Consider the following 16621-nt stretch of genomic DNA (forward strand, 5'->3'; position numbering starts at 1 on the left):
TCTTCTTAAAAAAAAATCAATAAAAAAATCACTTTATTCAAAATCACTCTGATTAATGTAAATTTTATCCCATACACATTTGTTGTGTATTTTAAGTTTTTTTGTTGTTTTTTTTTTATAAGAAATAGTAAGTTTCCACAATTGGTGAATAAAATGACTGATATAATTTATATGCCACTGATAAAACCTAGTTTTGATTAACTAAGCAATTTTCATGTACTAGCATTTAAGTTTTGCATTTGAAGATATCAGTTTTTCTATCATTCCATTTTATACCATTTTTACCTAATATATATATACATATATCTGCATGTAGTTTGAACATATTCTATTAATTTTTATTTGTTATTGCCTTATACAGACTGGCTTCTGTTTTAGCTATGCTTTTCAAGCATTAAAACTATGAGAAAAAAAAGTTGTTGTTTTTATATTTCTTTAAGTGAAGCAGGGGACCAGTTTTATATTGTAGCTTGTGATTGGTCAAATCATACCAAGGAATTGACCAATAGTAAAATTTCTTTCTGGAACTGGTTCACCATCATTGCTAAAGGTTGCTTTAGTCTCAAGAAATTGTTCTGTAAAACTAAATTGCTATGACAGTGTAACGTTAAATAATATTATAGTATTACGGATTTTTTATTTGGTCTTGTATTTGGAGATTACAAATCAAATGTTAACTGCTATTATTAAGTGCATAAGTCACGATTCGGAACTGTTCACTATTTAGGGGCGATGATGTGTAAGCGGCTGGACAGCTCAGTCTGTAGAGCTGCGGTACGTATTGCGATGGGTCCGATTCCTGGTCAGGCATTTCATGACACTTCCGGTTGTATAAACCGAGTCTTTGGTGGCACAATTAAAAAATCAAGCTCGTGGCATAAAGTTACCTTTTGCAACTTGCAGACCGGAACAGCTCTTGCTTAATGACACATAAAGCTTCAGATTTTCCTCTTGCTTCAGTGGATTTGGATCAACCTGGATCAGGTATCAAACACCTCAAGAAAGCACCAATACATTTAGTAAAACATAAAAGGTAAACTAAGTGGTATTTTTTGTGTCGCATTCGAAATACCAGTTCATTATAACTCTTCTATTAATGGTCACAAAGTTAAAGAAACAAGATGGTTCAGGTTTATGGCAAGTACGTATCCTTACACAAAAAATAATGTTTATGGCCGTGACCAAGGACGTGCCAGGGATCGCCTTTGCAATGTGAAAATATCGACATTGCACATGTCTCTTGTCAGTCTTAAAATAATTTGAAAACGTTTATAATAAATTATGTCTTTAATATGGTTTGATGTTGCGCGCATAAATTAAAAGGCTATGCCGTTTTAACTTTTTATGTTGTTTATTTACGTTTGCTTTTCCAAATAGTGAATCATCCAAGGTATGGAAATAGAACATCACCTTGCGCAATAAAATCATTGTTTTAGAGATAACCCGGTCAGAAAGTCGTAAAAGGATTGCCGATGTATGTAAAGTATACAAAAGATTTAAAGATTAATTATTCAGAACCAACAATGAGTATTAAAGTACAGATTATATAGGTTTGCCCGGGCCATCTGATAATAATTAACTAGAATCTATTTCAGGAATTCACGAACTCCAAATTTTATTACTCAACCTTAGCAGGCGACCATTCCCGCAATTTTTCTTGCTTATTTGCGATTTAAAGTAGCTGTGAAGCATGTGTGGGTATAACATCAATCCTGTAAGAATGTAAACGTATTGTGTTGTTGGTCCTCAATATAAATTCGGCCATTTTCGTGACTGTATCAAAATTCAGGCATTACTATTTTAAAATTTGCTTATATGTTGTGAGACCTTACCATGTTTGATCAGGATCAAATTTAAAAACTCAAATTTTTCCATTATCTTCAAAGCTTAAATATTTAATATTGATTTGATAAAATTGGACTCGAAAAACTTGTTTATGAAATTTTAGATTTTTTTTTGATTTTTTTTTTTTTGCATTTGGCAGTTGATCCAAATATTGATCAATTTTAGTTTTATAAAACAATGAAAATAAAATCAGGATCATTTATCCTGATCCTGATCTTTTCTTAGTGAAAACGAAGTCTGAGGACCTTTAATGATTTCATTTAATCCCACATTTTCCCTACATCAACAAACATCGAGCCTGCAGTTATTTTTTTTTTTTTGCTTTTTTTACTTGGCTTCTTCTTTAAGAGAAAAGCCAACATAATGAATAAAAAATAGAATTTATGTAAACGCAAAAATGTTTGCAACTAATTAACATCTGTCAATTCTATATCAGTCACACAATGTTCCACATAGTCACTACATTTTATATCACTAACGTCGGGTCAGCTAAATTATTTGTACGAAATAGATTTCCGTTGTTTTTATCTTACTGGACATTACACGTTTTTGAGTAATTTTGCTGGACAGACTGCGGCAAGTTGGTTTTCCGTCGAGAAAACAATTTATTTATCACCTGAAATTGAAAAGAAATAACAAGGTAAATACATATCTTAATAAAAAATATTATCAATTTGTTCATAAGTTATCAAATTTCTTATACACATTTTTATTTCTCTAAACATGTATACATAGACTATCTGTACTTCTACCTTTGAATGCTCAAACCTTGAACAATTATAGTGATACCATAAAAATCTGCCTTCAAAAAAATTAAGACTTGGAACTACTTTTTAGCGAATACTACTAATGAATACATTTGGAATGCCTCGTCGATATATACTTGTATATATAAATATATAAATAGTATAGTCATTTATCGAAGTATAGCTAAAACGAAACAGACCCAAAATAGGCAAGAACCATTAAGATAGAACATTTGAATAATCATGAACTTAATTCCATACCCATCTATACTTTTTCTGTGTGGTAACAATATTATCGTAATGTTTCATTGGATTAGCCAAGTGTGTTAAAAGAAATACGTACAAAGAGAACTTCATGGAAATCTAAGGTATCGCTACCGTCTAGATCTATTTCTTTAAAGATCGTGGTCAGCTGATCTGGTGTGAATAACCCAACGTTATCAGACAGAACTTTGTCCAACTCCGCTATTTCGATAAACTGATAAAATCAAAAATGATCGATAGATTGTATTGTATAATATATTAAAGAAAAGTATCCAGTGCTAGAAAATAGCCAAACAATATGAAAATCAAAGATTAATTCTTTATTGTTTTGGATGATTACATGGTGTCGTATATTCAACCAAAACAATGGTTCCATTCAGGCACGAATCTTTTGCATTCTATTATAACAATTTAAAAATAAATATGTCTGTACAGACAGAAATGGAAAAGCAAAGATGGAATCTGTACATAATAAAAATGTTATGTATAACGCATTCGTCAGAGGTTTCCTGTCAAAGTTGCCCTTGACAACAAGTTGAGTCCGATGATTGAATGTTCATTATAAATATATAGCTGTTAATCGGATGTAAAGCAATATACTGTACGGGGAATGCGAATACCTACCCCACTATTATCAGTATCCGCTTTAATAAACTTTTTCTCAGCGTCCAAAATCTGGTGCATCGGTAATGTTGGAAACTTCTCCGCAAGTTTCTGAAAAACATGGGTAAATATATTTTATAATTTTAATTATGACCAGTTATTGTCAGAGCCTTTACAGTCTTTATAAACAGAAATGAATGATGATTTAAGAGTATTAAAAAGCTATACTGGACTGACCGTAAATGTCCGAATGATTGTTAACATTTTGTAACAAAGTACTTAAACTGGAAGAATAATTATTGAGAGGGTTAGCGAATGTGCGAAATCATCGACAAACCTACAAAAATAGCATTAGGTTTTTTTTAATTCGTTAGTTATCTTATACATAATTCATGTGCTATCAGTAAAAAAGACACTTTTTTTTATCAAAACCCTCTGATGATTAAAGAAAATGAAAACCAGAAAAAAATGATATTAACGATCAGTTTCTGAAATTTGCATATATTATTTTCGCCAGCTTTAACTTCACTTTCATTAATACCAGCAATTACATATGTGACAATATAAAATTATGTCACTTGGTCATTTGAAGACAGTAAATGTACATGTACCCAATAATATTCTCTTGAATCTGCCACTGGCTCCAAATCCTTCACGGGCGGATGATAAAGGCCACCCTCTGATGCGCGCGCAGAACTTACAAAACTTGTTTGTCTTGATGTACTTCCGGTACTGACTGCGCTTTTTACGGACATTCGTCTGCCTTTAGAAGCTGGATCCGATAATTTCTTTTTTCCTGCAGTTGCTGTAGTTGTTTTCTTAGTTTTGGTTGATTTTTGATTAGCCTCTAGATCTTTTAATTTCTAGAAATGAAAATTTCATATAGGAAATATAATCAAGTTTAAATATCGGTTTATGTCTCGGCTATGGGTATAAGTGAACAATTCAGCAGTGTCGATGCTGCTCTTGTTGAAATATTTGGTACAAAAATCACGTTACATTGAAATACGGCACCATTAATTAACCAACTGCCATTAATTAACAGTCAATGCATGGGTAAACGCGCCTACATCTTAAGATCACAAGAAATACGGAATTTATTTAAGTTTGTTTGTGTACAATGTACTTGTCATATTATATCGAAAATGTGTCTTGATTGTTGAACAACTTTGCAAAAATTGTCATTTATTTTAACTTCTTAATAATTCATTTATTATTATATAAGTTAGTGTGATAATTTTATCGTAAATAAGCTTTTAGCTTAATGGGCAATCCTAGGGTAACATAAAAACATACAAATTAATCTTTTTTTGTTGTTGCTTTTTTGTGTGTTTTTATATATAGATATGCAAGTTGATATATGTGATACTATTGTATGTGTTTATGTATATTCCCTGAATAAATCGATACGAAGAATTGACCAGTACAAGTTTGAATAATAAAAAAAAGAATGAAGATCAACAAGGCAAGGGCAACGTTCAAAGGATGCAGCCCCCAGACACACCCAAGTAGGGCACCCAGAAGGCACCAAACTAAACCGGGAGTGGACATAAGGACTGCAATCAATCATTCAATCACACAGTGATCGCAAGAATAACAGGTACTTGTGCTCGTAATATACCATACACTTTCAATGATATAGAATTGCAATAAATGAAACAGTGATTCCGTTTACCAACTGTGAATAAGGAGAATCGATTCGGAGTAAATGAAATCCTGTGATTTTGGGTCAACCAATAACCTGGTAAATTCCTTAAATGGACTTGACGAACTTCCAGTTTTGGAACAGGTTACTGTCCATTATCACTTTTGGAGAAATGAAGATGAGAAGTTAGCCAGTCAACAGCCTACATTGTGGTCAGGCTGCACGAATGATCAGATTGGCCTGTTTCTGGTGTTAGGGTCCAGCAGGGTATAACGAATTACTAGTTTACACATTATGGGCATCTTTTCCGTGGTCAGACAATTTGAACTGATGTTGAAATAATTGAAGTTGTCTTTAGATTATAGAAAAAAAATCTACAATTCGTCGTTTTAAGATTCATTGTTATTTTAGGGGTTGTTTCAGATCAGACAATAGGTATAATTTTGTCATCGCACTTTTTGCCTATTATGGAGTTTGGTTTTTTTTGAAAAAAAAAGTCAATTTAGGCCATTGAGATTTAGGAAAAATGGCTAGTCAGTTCTGTTACAATATGTAACCCTATGGCAAAGAGAGTGTTTTAACCAATTGGAAATCTTGGTGGTCGTTCGACACGATCAAATTGTAAATGCTGCAAACTCGGTTTGAATGGGCCTAACCATGTCTGTAGACATCGCGAGTTTCTATAATAACATTTTAATGAGTCCTTCATCGTTTGCAAGTCACGCGACAGAAAAGATATGCAATGTAGATCTACTGGATATATGTTAGAGTTTTAATATTGATGCAACCAACTGTCTGGTTAGGATACCGACACTATTGATTTAAATATATGTATTTACGCAAGAACGTATTTCTTTCTTCCTTTTCGAATTCATTTCAGAATTGAATCAGTGACATACTGACATTGTGATATTTGTGCCTTAGCTATTTTTTGTTCAAAACAAGCAAAACTGTAACACAGTTCTATAAATAGCAAATACATGAAACATTCTATGATGGTGATTTTAAAAAATCCAGTTGAACAGTTTTTGAAATGATTGATTTACCTTTTCCAATTCTTCAGTAAGAAGTATAGAGTCGTATAGTTTACACTGAGTCTCTCTCAGTTCCGCTTTTGCTTTCTCCGCCTCCTCAACAGCCGCGTCTCTCTCTTTTATGTACTGTACGAACTCCGGCGTAACTTCTTGTGTCTCGGACATGGTTGTTAGGCTCGTCAAAATTACCTAATAAATATCATAAATTTGTGAGAGAACAAAATGCCCATGTTAGCTATTCGTTATTACCATAGTAAAATGAGTTTCACTATATGATAAAAAATGTATAGAAAAAGAAGAAAAGAGAACAAACCTTATCATGTTTAAATCCAGATATTTTCCACTTTGAGAAGTACGGGGTGTGTGGTGCGAAGCCTAGCTCCGGTCCGAGCCCATCATACTCGTTTTGATAATTCCTTTCAAGAATACTGTTGACACTGTCCGACCTTGACCTCCCTGGTAGGGAATTGATTAATCCTCTGTGATGTGTTAAAAAATTCTCATTCAATTCTTTAATAGACTGTAGGGTTAATTGTTTGAAACTATGTTGTTTAATTTCACTCAGGCCGTGCAGGTTCCCGCCAGTATAGCTCCGCTGTAATTTCGGACGATTGGTTTTGACTAAAATGTCCTTGTTCTTTGCAAATCCGTTGATCGTGGCACCAATCGACGGTAGCCGCGAAATTTCCGAACAATGCGAAACCAATGGATTTCTAAAGGGAATGAAAAAATAACCGTATCGTAAATTTGTAAAATTTAAAATAATAGAGTACAGTCATGTACTCCTATATTACAAGGAAACAATTGTTAATATCCACAAAAATATTTAATTCAATATAAATGATTTGAAAAAATGTGAATATTACATTACATAGGTATGAACTATTGTTTTAAAGCTCCAATTGTTTATCAATGGAGAACATCCACTTTGTTATAACGATTTTATATATAAATGAAACTTCATAGCTTGGATTTAAAATACCGTTTTTGTTAAAGAATACAAACTTATATCCATTCTCATAATTTAAGGTTCTACACGCATATAACGCAGGAACCTAGGAAAAAATACTGCAGGTTAAAACGTATGAAACACTTCTACACCCATATAGATCAAAAAAAAAATGGAAAATTTCTACACGCATAGTTATAAATGTATTAATAATTTTAAGGAAAAAAATGATGTTTTTGAATAAGGAATTAGAAAGAAAAGAATAAACCACTGATAAATTAGTAAATTTGACGTTGTATTTAATATCTGTGTTTAGCTACCTTAATTGTCTATAAAAACATGACCATTTGATTATCAATTTACCTTTAATGGTATTGAATCATAAATTCCTGCAATACGATAAAGCTTCTATATCAAAGATGTTTGTAAATGTGAAGAGGGCATTTAATAATGTTGGGACAATGAGGTTATTAAATCTGTTCACGAAGTTATTGACAGTACTAGTATATTTGTCAAGTTTTTATGCTCGTATATCAATATTTATTTCAGATATTATTAACATGAAAACATTTGAAGTCTCTATTAAAGTGGGCTCGTAAAAAGGTACGTCCGTCTATATAAACTATCTATATCTGAACTTAATACGAAAAAGTTTTGCCGTTAGTGGTACACATTTAATCATAAAGACTATTCATGAATTTTAACCATTTCTAAGATTTTTTATCATAAGTTTTAAGATTCGAAATATACGATTTTTATGTCTTATTTTGTTGATAATTAAAACTATTCATTTATTAATTAACAGGATGCTTAATGTTTTCAATACATCTATGAATGATATTAATGCAAGAAAATAGAAGTGAAACCGTGTGTTGAAGAATGACAATTTCACATATGTAAAACATCTATATATGTATATACACTACACTTTGTTAAATGATTATATATAAATAAGAAAAACAATGTTGTTGGAATTGTATGAATGCCACTATACAATTCCTGAGGCTGATAAATTCCGTGGAGAATTTATTTTTGGCCGAGAAGGATTGTCTTCGCTACAGAAAATGGAACACTTCTCACAGAAATAACTGACAACTTTTCAACTGAATTAACGGACACTACCTTTAATTAAATGGTATAAATTTCACTATGGCCATTCTGTCCATATATGCTCGACCTATCTTTTACATATTTTCTATCAACCACATTAACTTTGTACGTATTTTCTATTTACTATTAAACGGTAATTAATTAATTGATTGATGAATTAAATTCTTATGTAAAGAAGACGATGTTATTCTAGTATTATTTTCAAATGGTGAAGCCATGCATGCTCAAATCTTTTAAAAGAACTTTGAAATGAATACAGCAAAGAAGACGTTTCTGATTGACGAGAAAAAAATTCATAAATACATTTATGCACATAAATGTCTATAAACGATATTTAAATGTTAAAATTCAAAGACTATGATTTGTCGGTTTAACTCGGTCACTTATTTTGTCAATATATATTGGTTTCTTTATTATGATATGTGTGTGACTTTAAATGACATAGTTTTTAACGTGTTAGCTTTTTCAGACCATTTAAACAAGTATTCGAACTCGTGCATTTAAAATACAATTATGAAATCGAGGTATATCCGAATTTAAGTACTTTTTGACGATTGTGAAATATAGAAATATGTTGAGAAATATGTTGAGAAATGTTTTATATGAAGATATCAGTATAGTCAAAATTTGGTACCCTTTTTAAATGTTTAGTCACTGAATTAAGGTTATGATCGCGAAAGACGCTTGTTGTTTATAGCTTTAAAGCAAATCTGCCTTTCCAAAGCGTTACACATTTTAACTTGATGTATTTTCTTTGTCAATCGAAAATTATCATCTCCAAACATTTGATGATTGTGGATATAATGCATATATGTTGTTGTCACACACTGTTCGTTATTTTGCATGTTATAATAAAATAAAATAAAATGTCTACTGTCTACATGGTCTTTACAATTGAAATTAGTTCATAATGCAGGGCTTAAGGTTTGCAAATCGCGTGCTCTAGTCCACGCCACACGTGTTCTCGTGATGATTCTGTTCACGACAATAATTATGTCATTCTATATTTGACTTCAAGGTGAAAAACCTTTGTAATTTCTTGCTGTGGAAATAGTTCAATACTTTTGCAGCATCTTGAATAATGTCTTTCGTTTTTTAAAAAAAATATTGTTTATTTGTTGTTTTAACTCGAAAGAGACAAAGCAACGCAAAAAAATTAGATAAATAAAAGAAATCTAAATCATACATAAATATTAGAATGAAAAAGCAAAACCCGACAAAACAATCTAAAGGATTCACTATACTATTATGCAAATTAATTCAACGCAACAAATGACATGAACGATGAACATGCGCATGTGACAGTAATTTAATAGAGCGGTCGGACTCGGTCCATCGGTCACTAGTAAACAATCACAAAATATCGACATGCATACATATTTAGTATCATTCAGTTAATTACTGAATTCAAAATTTATAGCTCACCTTTTTGTAGGTAAAAACCTTTAAAGACATGAATGGTGACATGCCTGGGGTCCGTATTCGCATGCAATGCCTGAAAGGGCCGATGGACCCTTATTAAGTCTAGAATGCATACACATTATACGGTCCATCAGTCATACATCGTGTATCAATGTAAATAGTTTTATTTATTTATTTATTTATTTATTTATTTATATAAACATCATGATAAAGTTAGAACCCGTATACTTTAGCCTGTGATAACCTAACTTATTGTACTCCAAGTGGAAGTAAATTAATTGTGTTACAATGAAATTTATGTGTGTTCATGTGAACGAGATTCTGACCCAAAATGATGTACATGTACATATATTTTTATAGAGCAGCATGAAAAGACATTCGCGTTGTCTAGCCCTATTGACCCTCGGCGTTTTATAAATATCAATATTAAAGCGTTCTATTCAGGCATCACATCATGGTTTGTAAATATTTCACTCTTTATAAATGTCCATGTATTTTTACTGATTGATTAAAAACAACAACAATGACCACTCGCATTCATTACAATACACATAGTTGTTTGGACAATGTCATATGTAGGTTGATATTTTTAAAAAAAGTTATACAAGAAATTCAATACCATAGTAGCGTTTTAAGTTAAAGTATGGGTAATAATTTGAATTTGTTAGAATTCGTTAAAGGTTTGAAGCTGAATGATTTGATCAATTTGATATACAATACATGTGTCAAATTTTAGTGTCATATTTCCAAGTGATTTCTCTTGAACACAATTATGTATAACAAGAAATGTATAACTAACTAAAGCATTATGCAAAGAATCATTTAATTAAATGTATATAAAGATCTGCTTGTCAAAATTAAAATGCTCTTTATTATAAAATACCTTTCGGCACCGTGATGTTGGGGTAAAGAAGACCTCCTGGTTAAAGACGGACTAATACTGGATTCCGACCTGTGGTATTCAACAGAACTACCAGCTTGTTTCATATGACTAGCCCCCGCGCCTTTTTTCTTCTGCTTAATCTTGGGTCCCCGTATCATACTCAGATGTGGCTCTTCCTGTGAAATCTTGGTCATCTGGCCGTTTTGTCAACATTCAAAATTTCTCCTTCGTTTAAGATTTCCTTTTATATTTTTTTTCAGTTTCGCTATTGCCAGTTTTATCAAAATTTTTATTTTTTGTAAATATTTTCACTATAAATTTCATCAATTAGTTCTGTTTCAAACGTAAAAAATAATGCCGATCTTTGATGAATTATGCTCAATTAATAAGTTATTTAATGTAATCCTATTTGATATGTGATGTAATTTCTTTGAAGTCACAATTCTCCGTCTGCAAAACACTGGAAAATTGTTTTCACAAATTAACTAAATCAGTTACACAGAAACAAGCCCATTAATAATTCAGCAAAAGAATATTAGGATGGTTGATCGATCAAAAATAATAAATACATTGTGAAATTATCACGTATTTACATGGCAGTCTGCAGCTGGTCAACAGACTTAATCTATTTTGTTCTGAAAACGTAAGAAAAATGAAGCGGTCAAAAATATGAACTTATTCCAAGACTCTAAACAAGAACGCATCACAAGATTTTCGAAGCTATCGTCTGTGCATTACATGAATATTGAATGATGAGATTATTATCTTAATATCGTGTTCTTTGGCTTTTTATCGGTATTAATTACCTCATAGATGAAAGTAAAATCGTAAACGTCACAATAAAGTATACTCACCTAGATGTTTTATTGAAAGAGGGACGTTTAAAATGGATCCAGCAACGTGGTATATAGATATATTACAATATATGTCACTGACAGTAAAGACTATTTCTTTGCTTCATTTTTTATTATTTTTAATAAATTATCAATGGAAAAATGTAACATTTACAGAATCTGACAATAGCATGTTCAAGTGGTACTTTGGTTCAATAACTACATTTAACAAAATAGCCTCAAGTGCCCATGTTCCGGTGATATAAGGACAGGATTGAGAATAAAACCAACTTTAAGAATGAAAAAAACTGTTGTAACATTTGCCAAATAAAAACAAATAACTTACCTTCAAAATGCCTTGGTTTTTATTAAAATAGCATAAGTAGTTCATGATTTTTTTTCAAAAGTTTAACCACCTTCAAAAAATTATTCTGTAAAAACATGGTGCCCTGATTCCGGTGACGTCATACACATGCTAATCAAGGGGGGTAACTCTGAATAAAACAACAATTAGGCCACTTACATTTTTATATTAGGTTCTACAGGTACATATGTTTTATACATAGTAATTCTAATTCAAAACATAAATTTTTCACAATTTTAATCAGTTATAATTGCACATATTCTCAAGGAAGTAAATTTCCAATTTAGTTTATTTACATCTTGTTATCAAGTCACAAATATGCAAGGATGCAAATTCACTCTTCCTCCTTGCAACATGGGCAAACAAAGTGATCTCCACGCCTTAAGACTCTTTCAGAAGTACAATAAATCAAATGCACCCAGTGGCCACAAGAATCACACTGCCCCCATGTTGTAAACTTTACAAAATTGCAGTTCAACAGTTCAACTGGGGTAAATTTTTTGCATTTACAACAAAGTTCAGACTCATCAATTTCAATTTCACTGTCAGTATCTGACACATTTTCAACAAGATTTATACATGATGGCCCAGGTTGTGGTGATGGTGGGGTCTTCTTTTGCTGTTTACTTGGCTTAACATTAGATTTTGACAGGTTAGATTTTCCTTGTTTTTGAACATGCTCAGTCATTTGTTTTAGTACAGACTCATTGATTTCCTTACCTGCAACAATTTTACTCATGGTATTTCTTGGTTTTGTTTTGTTTTCATTTTTTACCCTTTTAAGACTAGCCTCTTTCTGGTGCAAGAAATTTACAATGTCCGGAGACATTTCATTTAATTCTGACTGGACCCCACCTATCACTGTTGCCTGGCTATCATCACTGACATCAGTGTCAGAAGAACATGATCTGAACACCTCTGCAGGTAGAAGTTTCTCCTGTGCAATGGCCAAGGGATCAAACGGGTAAATGCCTGCACGGCGGAATGCAGCCTGGACATTATTTGGGGTAAGGGCAGCTAGATAGGATGAACAAGATACTTGGCAAATATTGTATCTGGTAATTACTGATGAAACTTCCCTAATGAGCTTGTGACATTTTATATCATATATTTTCTGAAAGGGGCCAAAACATCCTACATCCATGGGCTGAAGAATGTGGCTACAATGGGGAGGCAATATGAAAATTACAATTCCTAATTTATGTGCCCATTCAGAGAGACCTACAGACACATGAGACTTATGCCCATCTAGGATCACAAGGATTTTCTTATCATTGCGTCCAGGAACAAATTTAAGAAAGTGATGTTCTAAATAATTTCTAAAAATGCTGCCATTAGACCAGCCGGTTTCACTAACTGTTCCATCAGCACCTGAAATGTAAAAATAGTTTGATTTAACTATGCCAATATAATATTTTACTGTGAAAAAAGTCTACCATATATGCTAAAAATATCAGTATTAAATTAAGATATTTGTTAAATAATTAACTTTTTTTTTAATTAAATAATTAACCTGGCGATGCTCCAATCATAAGCTCAGACCTCATGCGCTGTCCTGGAAAAACAAGAAAAGGGGGGATAGCTTGTCCAGCTGCACTTCCAGCACCAATCAAAGTTACAATTTGTCCCTTGCCAGAGGTAACAGCAGAGGGGATGTAACTAGAACTTGCCACTACATTAGGAGGCTTATGTTCAACTTTGACTGCCTTTTCATCAATGTTGAAAATCAAATGCGGTTCAATTTTGTGGTTTTCAATTGTTTCTTTTAAGTTAATGAAGTACTTCATCACTGTATCATGTGATGCCATTTTTGCACGAGCGTGTTCTAGACCCTAGAATGGAGAATAATAATATGATTAAGAATAACACTTGATTGAATACTAATTATGAATAACACATTTTTAATGCATATTATGATATAGGTCTACTGTACTTGAATATATTTAATTCTTAGGTGTGAATTATTTCAATATAAAACGAAAAATACCTACTTTTGGTTTAACAACCTTTAACTCTGGCCACCTCTTTAAAAACCCTCTCATCCATTTCATCGTGAGTGGTCTATTCTGAGTTCGGCGACCTAACTGGACAGCATAATCAGTGGCAATGTCAACACACTCTTGTCTTGTGTACCCATGGCCATATCCTGCCATAGTTTTGAAATGGCTGACAAGATTAGCCTCTTCATACTCGTCAAACAAGGGTTGTCCACCAGCAGACAGAGTATCAATATGAACTAACCCTAAAGTTCTGTCCCTAAGGGTACTCTCTGGGACACCATAGAGTTTTGCAGCTTTTCTTACTGATGTGCCATGCTCCTTTATATGCATATAGGCATTTGTCAATGCTGTAGGGGAGTAAAGCCTGTTTTTACGATGAATTTTCTTTGGATTTTGCTGAAAAGCAGTTTTAAGATAAAAAAAAATCACATAAGAAATAGGTCTGAAAACCACTTATGAAAAATGTGCTTAGCCCTAACTTACCGAAAATTGCACGATGGGAAAATGTCAATGGAGGTTTGTTTACAAGCATAAATCAGCTGTCAAATTTTCAAATGATGTTTTTGCAGCAAAAATAGGCAGTTTTTAAAAGCAATGAATTGGAAATAGTAAAAAATACAAATTTACATCAAGATGAAATGTTATGACCCTTCTTTACCTGCTTTGTTCGCATTTTGAGCTGATTTTCTATTCGTTGTTTGCGTTCTGCAATACACAAAATATTATCAAGCACTTGACGTATGACGTCATCGATTTCGCGCGAGACAGGAAGTAAACAAAAATCACCGGAACCACGACTCCCACGGAATAAGGGCACCCGAGGCTACATTTTGAGTACAATTTAGTATTAGTTATTTTTTATCAAAGCAATATAACTTCATGTACTATTTTGAATTGAAGTGAATTTCCAGAGGCTTATATAAATTTATTACCAACAATCTCCATAGCAACCTCCATAATGATTGATACACAGGCATTGGTTCATTTGTTTAGAAATTTTGTGGTGTACAGGTTTGTCCAACCACTGTGTTGTGGCCAAGCTGATCAATGTATAAGAAAATCAAATTTCAAGTTTTTAGGCATTTGGTCATCAGCTGAGTACCTTTAATGTGAAAAGATTGCTGTCTTTTAATCATCGTATATTATAGTGACATTAGTGCATGCCATTTGAAATGTTAAATTGAGAGTACTGGAAAAAGTCGAAATCAGTTAACATTTTGCCAAATTTGTGTCCAATTTCATTTTCTACATTTAAGGAATATTCAATAACCAACGTGGCATGTGCAAATTTCTACAAATATCCTTAAGCTTCAGAGCTCAGGTGATAAAAGAAATTAGAGAGTAAGGCAGTATTTTTATATATTAGGCAGGGTTTTTAAATATTTTATCCTTAGCATTTCTAATTATCAATTATTGTTCAATCACCATTAAAATAGCCAATTTTTTAAAAATATATATCTAATTCAACTCAACTGGACAACGAAAAAATGAGCTTAATGTCAGTTTAGAGCGAGAGGACTTACGATATCTGAAAACAACATGATTTAAGTTTTACAGAATATTGGACCTATGTTTAGACCGATAAATGACTTCAGTATAAACAAATCAATCCCAGAACCACTCCCGAATGACTTGTAAATAATCCATGAATTAAAGTGCATTGAGCTACAATGGTCACATTTTCCATTAGTATTTCAAATATTGACAAAAACAATAGAATGTATCATTTGGATATTCTTATGAAATATTTCTGGAAAGCAAAATATTGATAAAGTTCTTATGATGAATTATAAATTTTATTTTTAGAACATTTTATTTTCTGCTTTATAGAGATATACTGATCATCTAACACTTACCAACAACATCCATATATAATTCTTTCGTGGTTTGTTTTCACGTATGATACTTAAAATACCAACATGATCATTAATTGTTTAACCCATTACCGCATGAGCATTTTGTAAAAATGGCTGTTTTCATTGAAAAGTCTCCCGTTACAAGTTCAAGTTGCTATAAGACTATAAAAAACTGCTTCAATTCTAATCAAACTTGGCACAAATGTTGACTGGACCATTGCCTTTGTAACAACATGCTCAGTCTTAAATTTCCTGTTACCATGGCAACTAGGGGACATCTCAAAATTGCCAAAAATCAATATTTTGCGTTGATTTTTTTTCATCAAAATTGATTTCAAAGTGCTGCCACTTCTCAACGGATTGAAATAGAGACAAAGGCTTTTCAGCGTTGGTTCGACCTTTCTGGCAACCCCCTGACGTATCTTTTGGATGGGGGACGGCGCCGAAAAAGTGGTCACTTTTTTTAAACAACATTTCTCAAACAAAAACATGTGTTGGGGGCCTAAATAAGGCATTTTTTCACCATTTCACAAAGGGGGGGGGGGGGTGAAAAAGGCGTAGAAAGGCGTATATATCTGGTAATGGGTTACCATCTAGAAAATGATGAAAATACATGAAATTACCCCAAATCGCGTTTTTCCATGTTAAAACATGGCCTTACATATCATTTTGAAGAAAAATTGTTGTTTTGTAGATTTTTTTTTTCATTAATAGACCGCCCATTACAGACCAACTCCCTTTAACAATTTTTGAACAACCCTTGATACGAACTCTACAATTATCACAAAGAACCGTAATTATTGGCTAACAAAGTAGCAACGAAACTGAATGATAGGCATTTTAGGGTTTCAGATAAATTGATTTTTTTTAAGGCTTTCCGACTCTAATAATCTTCGTCTTATTACGCCTTATTTCGTACATTGTCGGGATTCCGCGCTTTGCCGAGTACCGGCGTAAACTAGATATAACCGGTCCCGGCTCCGCTGTATGAAAGACGTAAATATCGGAACCAGGCGGTAGCCTCGTTTTCAAAAGTAGAATGGCTGCGCCCGTGAGAGATAAGTACG

The 16621-nt window shown here is 32.6% G+C and overlaps 2 protein-coding genes across 2 annotated transcripts; both read right to left on the minus strand.

The window, feature by feature from the left end:
* Positions 1-2122: 2122 nt before the first annotated feature.
* LOC132751066 (uncharacterized) lies at positions 2123-6908 on the minus strand. The gene is made up of 6 exons (XM_060741175.1): positions 6451-6908; positions 6150-6326; positions 4070-4321; positions 3480-3569; positions 2935-3069; positions 2123-2461 (listed from the first exon to the last, which is right to left on the minus strand). Exons 2-6 carry the CDS (start codon positions 6300-6302, stop codon positions 2375-2377), a joined length of 717 nt encoding a protein of 238 aa, XP_060597158.1. The 5' UTR covers positions 6303-6326; positions 6451-6908; the 3' UTR covers positions 2123-2374.
* Positions 6909-12032: 5124 nt separating this feature from the next.
* Positions 12033-14515, minus strand: LOC132751061 (uncharacterized). The gene is made up of 4 exons (XM_060741170.1): positions 14357-14515; positions 13690-14094; positions 13212-13530; positions 12033-13069 (listed from the first exon to the last, which is right to left on the minus strand). Exons 1-4 carry the CDS (start codon positions 14369-14371, stop codon positions 12033-12035), a joined length of 1776 nt encoding a protein of 591 aa, XP_060597153.1. The 5' UTR covers positions 14372-14515.
* Between the last annotated feature and the right edge of the window lie 2106 nt (positions 14516-16621).

This window comes from Ruditapes philippinarum, unplaced genomic scaffold, assembly GCF_026571515.1.
Source record: "Ruditapes philippinarum isolate M1 unplaced genomic scaffold, ASM2657151v2 ctg1375_1_1_1_1, whole genome shotgun sequence".
Taxonomy (NCBI): Eukaryota; Metazoa; Mollusca; class Bivalvia; order Venerida; family Veneridae; genus Ruditapes; species Ruditapes philippinarum.